The 10,510-nt window shown below is 35.9% G+C and overlaps 1 protein-coding gene across 1 annotated transcript; it reads right to left on the bottom strand.

Annotated features, from left to right (window-relative positions):
• Positions 1–528: 528 nt before the first annotated feature.
• On the bottom strand, positions 529–3,420 carry LOC134666559 (ER membrane protein complex subunit 10). Its single transcript, XM_063523757.1, has 5 exons — positions 3,262–3,420; positions 1,886–2,053; positions 1,433–1,704; positions 820–916; positions 529–657 (listed from the first exon to the last, which is right to left on the bottom strand). The coding sequence occupies exons 1-5, from the start codon at positions 3,310–3,312 to the stop codon at positions 574–576; spliced, it is 672 nt and encodes a 223-aa protein (XP_063379827.1). The 5' UTR covers positions 3,313–3,420; the 3' UTR covers positions 529–573.
• Positions 3,421–10,510: the final 7,090 nt, after the last annotated feature.

The raw sequence follows: 10,510 nt of genomic DNA on the forward strand, positions 1-10,510 counted from the left end.
CAAGCTCTTTCTACAATTTGGACAGCTTAAAAATTCCAAGTTTACCTAGACATAGTTCTGGAGTGACCAAGGCAATACCAGTGATTTCCTCCTGATGTTTATTTTTACTTTACTACCCAATCTGCCCTTGATCTGTCTGTATATAAACCGTTGAAGACTGGACCTCAAAATTGCATCACAGCTTTACGAAGTAAGGTGAATGGGGTTGAAACTTTAACCCTTTGACCGCCAGAGACGGCTCTGGACGTCATCAGAAAGTCTTGCCAAGGACGCCAACGACGGCCACAGTCGTGACTTCAATAGGACAATAGGGACTTACGCGGGACTTCGGCACGGCATATTCCTTCGCCGTCAGGCATTCAAAGGGTTACACAACTTCTACGCAGGCTAGTAGTACCGTACCGAACCAGTCAGATTGGGTAGATTAGCTAATCGTACCTATTGTTGTTAATATTCGGGAATAAAAAAAGCTTTCTAATTAATCTAACTAGTCACTGTCTAAAAGTCTATAGTTAAATTGTACAAGAGTTGACCAGCAATATTTATCTTTATTCATACAACAACAACAACTTATTAACGCGTCGCCGGTGCTCCTGCCTCCGGATTGCTGGCTCCCGAGATCATGACGAAGATGGCGATAGGCACGATGTACATCCACTGAAAAGTAATAGGTAAGTAGGTATAATAATAGCAGCATTTGTTTAGCAGCAGTATTTTGTTTCACAGACTCGAGACTAATTAGCAAAATTGCGAATATCGCCTATAGTATAGCTAATCATCTAGGGATTCTAGGGATTAATGCTACATGAACAAACTTACATATTTAGCTAAAAATGATCTGTTGTCTTTCAGCTCGCCCTTTTCTCTGGCTTCTCTCTCACGCTCAAGCTTCTGTATGTAGGATGCTGTGTCTGGTCTGTAATGAATTAAAAATATGTACAAAAGTAACCAATAGGTATAGTTGCTTAAGCAGATCCAGTAAAAAAAGGCGGCAAATTTGAAAAATGTAGGCGCGGAGGGATATCGTCTCATAGAAAATTTGAATTTCGCGCCATTTTCTACTGCCATGATTTGCTTGATCTATATATAACTATTAATTGCAACTTATTTTCGAAAAAAATGTACTTGTAGTTATTTAAGTTAAAAACTTGGGTAATAGGTACTTCGGAACAGACTGGATAAACTTAATAAAGGAAATAATAAATAACCAGAACCAAATAGATATACAACCTTCAATAGGAGTGCAAAGCAATGAGTAAATTCCTTTTATTTATGTCATAAGATTCATAGTCTTAGTCACATCTCCTCCTATTCCCGATTCAGCCCTTAGGATAGGCTACATTTTCTAGCTGTTTCATTTGAGGTGATAAATGTGGATCAATTTGGCTGTGTAGGGAACCAGGATTTAAAATATGAAAAGTAGAATACATACACTGGTGCTTGATCTATGTGTCGAAGGTAGAAATTAGACTTCAATTTGTACTCATTTTGGCTGCCTTGCACTATTGGCTGGGTCCCATTGGCAACTTGGAAGTTAACAGCTATCACCGCTCCATTTGGGAGGATCCATGCATTGATCACATCAGACAGGCCATTGTCCAGGAATGCTTGGGCTTTTACTGATGAAAGAAATTCCGTCTCTTTGTTATCAGCAGATGTTACCAATGATTTTATTGAGTAGAATCCATCTACTTCAGCCAATTTCTGAAATACAAGATGTATATTTTTTTTAATTTGAAGGAGTGTGTGGGTTAGTGGTTAAGATGAAAAGGATTGCTAAAATAATATTTAGTTTCTTATTATCTATTATCTCAACAATTTCTCACAGCATCTATTAAATATTTTTTTTTTTACTTAATTTATAAGAATCTAAAATGTTTTATACCTCAAGATCTTCAATATGTTGTTTATTAAAGGGTATTTGGTCAATAACAGATGTCCCAGATCTAATACTCTTCAAAGCAATATTTCCTCGAGAACAATATTGCTCACCCTTGCAATTTAATGTGTGCTGAATTTTTATATTCAACCAGCCATCAAAATCAATGCAAACCTGTAACAACAAAATAATAGGTGTTTATACTAGACACATAGATTATGGGGACTCAATATACCTATATAAATGGTGCTTTGCTACTCAAATAAACAAGCCTAACAAATTAATATGGTATATAACAAGGGTTCTCAAAGTTTTTTTGTGCAACTACCTATACATGTTCAGAGCTTTGACCCTCCGTTGTAAATGTAGATGATCTACATAAAGCTCAAGAATCTAGAGCCGGTGAAGCACGCATACTAGTTGGCAATGCCTTTGAGACCCTGAAGCAAGTAGCAAGTATCTTGAACATATTTAGACAATTTGAATATATCTGCACCATTCGTAATTTTTTAATTTTTATCAAATTATGTGTTAGTTTTATTGTTCGTTTTTTTTAGCATTAGAAAGAACTTGTAAGAAGGTAAGCGATCTTGACATGTCTTTTAATTGAAAAACGCTTTTAAAAAATCAAAAGCTATTACTTATGAAAGCAGAAGAATATAAATTATCGTATTAGATTCATAATTGTTACATATTTGCCGTGACTTATTTTTAAAACGTGTTTTTCAATTAAAAGACACATCAAGATTGTTTACCTAATTTGTAATGCTAAAAAAAACGAAGTATAAGTTTATGAAATGCTTATACATAAATGTTAGTCTGTAAGGTATTTGTAATATGGCTTGTTACCTGATTTAAATTTAAGATCAATAAATAAATATATCTATGGAAGGTTTATAACATCACACATATGAAATGAAAACAACTTATCAGATGAGACACAAGCCCGACAAATTAAAATTAAAAATACAGCTTAAACAGTACTTGATGGAAATACTTGAGTGAAGTTGTGCCAATACAGGAGTGAGAAGTGGTAATGGTGGTGATGTCTGACAGTTAGCACAACCGACGTTAGTGTTGTAGGAAATCAGGCATTATCCCAAGAAATAGCACAGGTATTAGTTTTCATAAAACAGACTGCCATCTGACTTTTAAACCCATGGGACAATAAATAAACCTTATTGGTTATTAATCCGCTTCTCACGGCGATGTATTTCATTTCATTTTCAGTGAAGAATTATTTTATTTAGTACATAAGTTCCAAGAAGCCCCTGTTTGTAAGCTGTTCTACCGCTAGGCCACCAGCACTCATAAATTAAATTAAAGAAAGTATTGTGTTAATGACTATAACTGAATAGAAATATATACAAATTAGAACTTACAGACAAATGTAGTAATCCAAAGAAATATATTATTGCTGTAGTGGCTTTCATTGTTATCTCTTAAATTCCTGAATGTCAAGAAAATTTACTATAAATTAATTGTATCTAATATGTAAAAGCTCTGCAAAGAAAATCAATAATTTTACAGGTTAGAACAATTTGAAATTGTCAATGTCATCTGTCATTTATGTCTTTGAGCACAGAATAAATAATAAAAGTCGTAACAGACTACCGCACTGCACCGTGACCATAGATTTATAATATATAGAGATGGTGTCTCAGCGAGCTGTCACTGTTGCCACTTTTGTTTAGTGTACGATTAACAATTAGGCCCACCTTGCTGTAGCCATGTCGATAAAGTCATATCGATAAACTATCGACATTTCTTCCAATTTTAATTTTACTTATAAGGTTTAACGATACCTAAAATGAACAAAAACGCTTTTATTCTTTATCGTGGTTATCAGATCACAATTTTATAGTCACGCCCCAGCAGGGAACCAAGGGAAAGTTCAGATATTTAATTAAAATACATAAATACCTCCTAAAATAGGTGTTCCGCAATAATTGAATTATATTATTATATTAACATCAACATAATTGAAATGCTAATGGATATTATAATATATTCATTATCCATTAGCATTTCAATTATGTTTATGTTTAACGAAGATATTGAAGCTTCAATTAATCGCTATTTCGTTCCGCTGTGTAGCGTTTATCGATATATAATATGATTAAAATCGACTTTTCACATCCCTAAAAGAGCACACATATACGCTTTTACGCACACATACACAGCCTGGGCGCATCAAAAAAGGCAACACTTGATTTGAAGTCCATCTTGTCAACAGTATGGTTGTCCTTTTTTGACAAACGGCATGTTTAAAAGAGCGAGGAGAGAGAAATGATACTAGTTGCTGCGCCGTGAAAGACAACAGAAAACGTTGGGCCCTTGACCGTGACCTTGATATGGTCATAACCAAGTCATAACATAAATCTAGTATAACTGGAGCAGGCATGAGCGGTGGAGGAAAATTACCGAACGGGATAGTCTTGAGTAGCAGGGAAAGTGCTATTGTTTGTCCTTGTCACAGTCTCACTTTTTTTTATTCCCCGCCATAAATATAGTGTGGTATGGACGGTATGGTGTGGTTTATCGTGGGCAAGAAATAACTCGACCAAATTGCGTAGGTTGTTGAATGTTAAAACGTGTTCTAAAGGCCTAACAGAGACATATATCTCTTTCTCGCTCTCACTTATGGGTGCGACGCACCAAGGTCGCGGTGCGGTGCGATAGTGTGTTACCACTTTAACAACAATGGGTCAAAATATATCTTTCTCGCTCTAACGTATAACTGCGTCCTAAGCGGTATTCTGTTATGGCTATTATAAGCCCACTCCACACTCGTGTGCGCCGCGATTCGCCCACGTGTGTGTAGGGGGCTATGTGTCCAGAGATATAACCGCGAAAATCGAAGAACGTAAATTTAAAAAAATGTATATGTCCGGCCGGTCAAACTTTGTCAGTAGAAAAAGGCGCTAAATTCAAATTTTTCACAGTTAGACCAAGAAAAGTCTTCAAAGATTTAGGTAACACACGCAGTGCAAGTGTTATTTTAAACGTCAAACTAAGTATGATAAGTAGTAATAACACTTCATCATCATCATCATCTCAGCCTATATACGTCCCACTGCTGGGCACAGGCCTCCTCTCGAGCGCGAGAGGGCTTGGGCTATAGTCCCCACGCTAGCCCAATGCGGATTGGGGACTTCACATACACCTTTGAATTTCTTCGCAGATGAATGCAGGTTTCCTCACGATGTTTTCCTTCACCGAAAAGCGACTGGTTGAATTTCTTCGCAGATGAATGCAGGTTTCCTCACGATGTTTTCCTTCACCGAAAAGCGACTGGTAAATAAAATGATATTTCGTACATAAGTTCCGAAAAACTCATTGGTAGGTACGAGCCGGGGTTTGAACCCGCGACCTCCGGATTGCAAGTCGCACGCTCTTACCGCTAGGCCACCAGCGCTTAATAAATAACACTTACACTGCGTCAATTGCGTGTGCACTGTGTCAACTGCGTGTGCTATCAATATTGTTTTGATTTTCCTCGCTCTAACACTAGTCAAAAGATTGCGCGGTGATTTTCTAGTAGTAGCCGAGTTTTGGAACTAAAACTATGTAAATATACGCTATTGACCCATATAGAAAATAAATTGTCTAAAGTCTATGATGGTGTTTTTCCACAGTTAAATCGATGTTGTGTTACGACATAACACACTACCTACTGTACGCAGTAGGTAGTCAGCAGCTCGATAAGTTTATGTAAACTAAATGACCTATGAGATAAACCCACCACAATATCATGGCATTTGCCAATTGCTGGTCAGATATACGCGTATTGACGTCATAATAGCCATTAAATTAGTTTGCTTCGTATCTTTATCTCAATTTTTCACTAACTAACAAAGAGTTGTTGATGGCAGATCGCAAATGTATGAAAAGTTGTGCCTCCGAGTTTGAGAGCTGACGAAGAGATCCTGTACAGGGCCATATGTATGTTGTGGTACAGAACTAGATTGTTTAACGTACATTACATACTTACATTTTACAGTCATAGTATAGTTGTTCGATTTGTAGCTGGCCCCGACCGGCTAATCCTTTGTCTACCTGAAGAAAAGGGTCGTTATATGATTCTAATTGGATGTTCATTGGCGCCATGGCACCTCACATCATTTTAGACTGGCTCTGTAGCGTTCAACTCGCCGGAACTCAGCAATACAGCGCCATTTATCTCAGCTGTTTTTTTTATTATTTATTTCTAATAAACAAGAAAACACTTACAACAATTACAAAACTTCGCCAAACTGCGAAACAGTTTGTTGGCGAATGAAATAAACCCAATATATTTTTCTTATTTACTCGTAATTCATGTTACTTAATTATAAGATGTACCTAATAATGTTTTGAAAAGATGTGCCCCGGCGAGTTTGTTCCCGGTTCCATATTGGGATACCCTCCTCCTTGAGGGGGGATTTAAATCTTCACGAGGCAAAGGTGTAGGGTTGGAGCCGGTATAGCTTTATTTGACGTCCATAAGTGCATTGTAATATGCCTACTTGAACAAACTATTTTTTTACTTCTATCTTTATCAATTTATACCTTCATGCTTATACTAATGCTAATTGTAATTACTAAACTAAATATGACTAAATTTTGCATTACCGTAACTATTAAATAACAAACTTCAAATTTTTGGGGTTTCGTACCTCAAAAGAAAAAAAAGACGGAACCCCGTATAGGATCACTCGTGCACAAGCCCCCTACTCTGTCTATTCTCTTTCACGGCGCAGCAACAAGTATCATTTCTCTCTCCTTGCTCTTTTAAAAATGCCGTTTGTCAAAAAAGGACAACCATACTGTTGACAAGATGGACTTCAAATCCAAGTGGCCCCTTTTTAGGTAACCCAAGTTGTGCATGTGTGCATAAAAACGTATATATGTGCTCTTTTAGGGATGTGAAAAGTCGATTTTAATCATGTTATATATCGATAAACGCTACACAGCGGAACGAAATAGCGATTAATTGAAGCTTCAATATCTTCGTTAAACATAAACATAATTGAAATGCTAATGGATAATGAATATATTATAATGTAATAAAATAATTCAATTATTGCGGACCACCTATTTTAGTAGGTATTTATGTATTTTAATTAAATATCTGAACTTTCCCTTGGTTCTCTCCTGGGGCGTGACTATAAAATTGTGATCTGATAACCAGAATAAAGAAAAAAAAGCGTTTTTGTTCATTTTAGGTATAGTTATACCTTTGAAGTAAAATTAAAATTGCAAGAAATGTCGATAGTTCATCGATATGACTTTATCGACATGGCTACAGCAAAGTGGGTCGCTTTGTTAATCGTACACTAAACAAAAAGTGGTCCCACTGACAGCTCGCTTGGAAGGTATCTGTATATATTCTTATATCTATGCTCGTGCACCTGTCTGTCTGTTCGACAATTTCATTACTCATTAATACTGCCTTAATTTATAACAGCAAAAAAGTAAACAGACATAACACTAGTTAAAAACTAAACTTAAATATAAATATAAACTAAATAATAAAGACAAACGGAAATAAATTAAACTAATAACTAGAAATACTAAACTAAAACTACCTAAAAACTGCCTTAATGATTAAGGTAGCTAAAATATTCATAGCAATTACTTTCACTTGTAGGTGTTAGTAAATTTTAAACAATTACTTCAAGTTGTTATGTATTCCAATATCTACAGTCGTTACTAGTTATTACTTAATTTAAATAAATGTTATCGGCGATATTGAAGTTCAAGATCAGCACCATATAATTTGTTTACATAACGACTGTAGTATTGATAACTTTATAGTTATGTATCATTTCCTAGATAATTGCTTGATTCAGCTATCACCTTGGAGGATATAACCAACGGAGACGCCATGTCTAAAATTTTCGGTACAAAATAGTCTGCCGTTTTTTGCGGGGGAGGGGCACATCAAATGTATAGGTACGTCATGTCAGATAAACGTCAGTCCATACCGATGGTTGACATGAGGTTGACCATTGGCCGCCTATTTTCGACAGAGGGGAACGCCTGTTAATGGCGGCTCCATTGTTAATTACTCCGAGGCTATCACCGTTATTTATTATTATTAATAATAAGTATTTACTACCTATTTGAAATAAGTTTTAACATGGAACTCTACAAATTCCGGTTATCTAGTTTAGAGTTAAAAGTTATGTCTGTCTGTCCATATAATTACGAACCGAATTGCGAATTTTGTGGACAATTTTGTATTTTTTCGCAAATAAATGAGGTTCTCTTTTTTTACGAATTTAATTATGCATTTACATTTTTTAACTTTTTTCGGCTTAGGTATCACAACACACACACACCACACATGATATGATGATGACTCGGGATGATGGCATTGATATCCACGTCACAAGCCACATTCTCGAGTCAAATAGGGCCTCAGAATTTAGTAGACCTTTGATGTGAAAATTGTTTTGAATTGAATCAAGTATGCTGGTCAAGCAAATCTTGTCAGTAAAAAAAGGCGCGAAACTCAAATTTTCTATGAGATGATATCCCTTCGCGCCTACATTTTTCAAATTTGCCGCCTTTTTCTACTGACAAGATCTGCTTGACCAAGTTTTATACCTATCCGTTTTACCACCCCATTATTGATAAAATATGTAGGTATTGCATAACATAATAATTTGTTCGTAATTGAGCGTCAATATAATAAATGATAAACTTTGCGATAAATGACTGAAGGCAATTATAACTTTTATAAACACGATTATGATTAAGTAGCTAAGAAGAACCTAGCAGGTAACTTTAAACAAAAAAAGTCGTTCGGCGACCATAAATTTAATTAACAATCTTGGGGACTTTCTCGGGGGATTTAATCGATTTGGATCCTGAGTTTTTGACTTTCGATAGATAGAAACAAATCAAGAAAATTAGTCTAAAACGCATTTAAAAAATTGTAATAAATATTCACAAAAGCTAAAAACATGAAAATTGCTTCAAAAATCGGTAATACATATCATGTTTGAGGGATTTTATCGATTACTTTTCTATTTATTTTAAAACTGTTTTGTTCTTAGTTTAATTTATTTTTGTTAGTCTTCATTTGTTTTTAGGTATAATATTTAGCATAAATTAAATTTATTCAAACATAGAAAATTAAAATTCATAAACATGATATCCGCGCTCCCGGGCACACTAATCCATCTCGCTTACACTTAGTGACACTGAGAGAAGAACACGAAGTTACTGGGCCTTATGTAAGATGTGTAAAGTGCTTTAGATAAAAGTTAATTATAAACAACATAAAGATGACATAGCTATGTATTATTGTTTCGATAAGTCTTGAACAAATTGATCGAACGAGGAAGCACGAGTTTGCCTTATTCGGCTTCACCGAGGTCCGCAAAAACTCCTGACGCCAATCTAAGTTGCTAATTCCTCACCTCAGCGCACGCACCTCTGGAATTACAACTGTGCACAATAAATAATCTTGTTGCGATTAACAGCTTAGCCGCACAAGTTTGATAAATAAAATAACACAAGTATGTATATAATATGTAAGTATAGTCGAAAGTTTTAATTTAATTACCCATTTGGTACCTTGTCGCAGTGACAATAGTATGAGGTATAACACTTTAAACTCTCGCGTTTTGTACACATATTTAACTCACATATCTAACTGCTGAAACGTCGGAATTAAAGGTAAAAACAATGAAATAGACCCGTTTGTGTAATAGTATGAGGTCTGAACTGAAGCGACTTTCATATTGATTGTCACTGTGACAAGGTACGAAATGGGTCATAACATAAATTAATAATTTCGACCGTACTCGTACCTAAATAATAGTTATTTATTTTACAAGGGGGCAAAGTTGTTATTTAACCGCTCGTGCTAATATTGATACCCGAGTACCCGAGCAAGCAAAAGATTCCAAAATTGAACCACGAGCGTAGCGAGTGGCATCGAAAAATGAAATCTTGAGCGTTGCGAGGGTTTCAATGCACGAGGGTTAAACAAAATTTTGCGATAACCATAGGGTTGGAGCTAGACATAGCGATCGGACCTTTCGTTCCCACCTATAATTGTCGCGTACCGGCTCGGCCACGACATCGAGCGACCTGCGACGGCGGGAGCGATAACCATAGGTTGGAGCGTAACGCAGCGATCGGACGATTCGCTCCAACCTATTGTTATCGCTCCCGCCGTCGCAAGTCGCTCGATGTGATGGCCAAGCCGTAATGTCTTGGCCTAGCCGTTACTGCCAAGTTTGTTCAAAGTTAGCGTGGTCAGGGTCTATATTACCCTCCGTCAAAATTGCAATATGCAAAACTGTTTATTCACATACAAATAAGTAAATAAAAATTTAAGTTTATGGCTGGCTTTCTATTGCTATACCTACTTATATGTAAAACAGGCATATAAAACTAGTTATACCTACCTACTTGGGTTCGAAACATCATGATGTAAGTATTATAAATCCATCAAAGGTACTTACGCGATAAACAGTTTTATTACAATGACTATATTATAGATATGTTGTTTACAATATACTTTGTTGTTACATAATAATTATTTTATTGACTATTATCGCGAGTAGTATTATGACCATAAACAGTAATCCGTACTTTTGTTGCACACTAATCTTGGGTGGGTACCTACCT

This window comes from Cydia fagiglandana, chromosome 8, assembly GCF_963556715.1.
Source record: "Cydia fagiglandana chromosome 8, ilCydFagi1.1, whole genome shotgun sequence".
NCBI classification, from domain to species: Eukaryota; Metazoa; Arthropoda; class Insecta; order Lepidoptera; family Tortricidae; genus Cydia; species Cydia fagiglandana.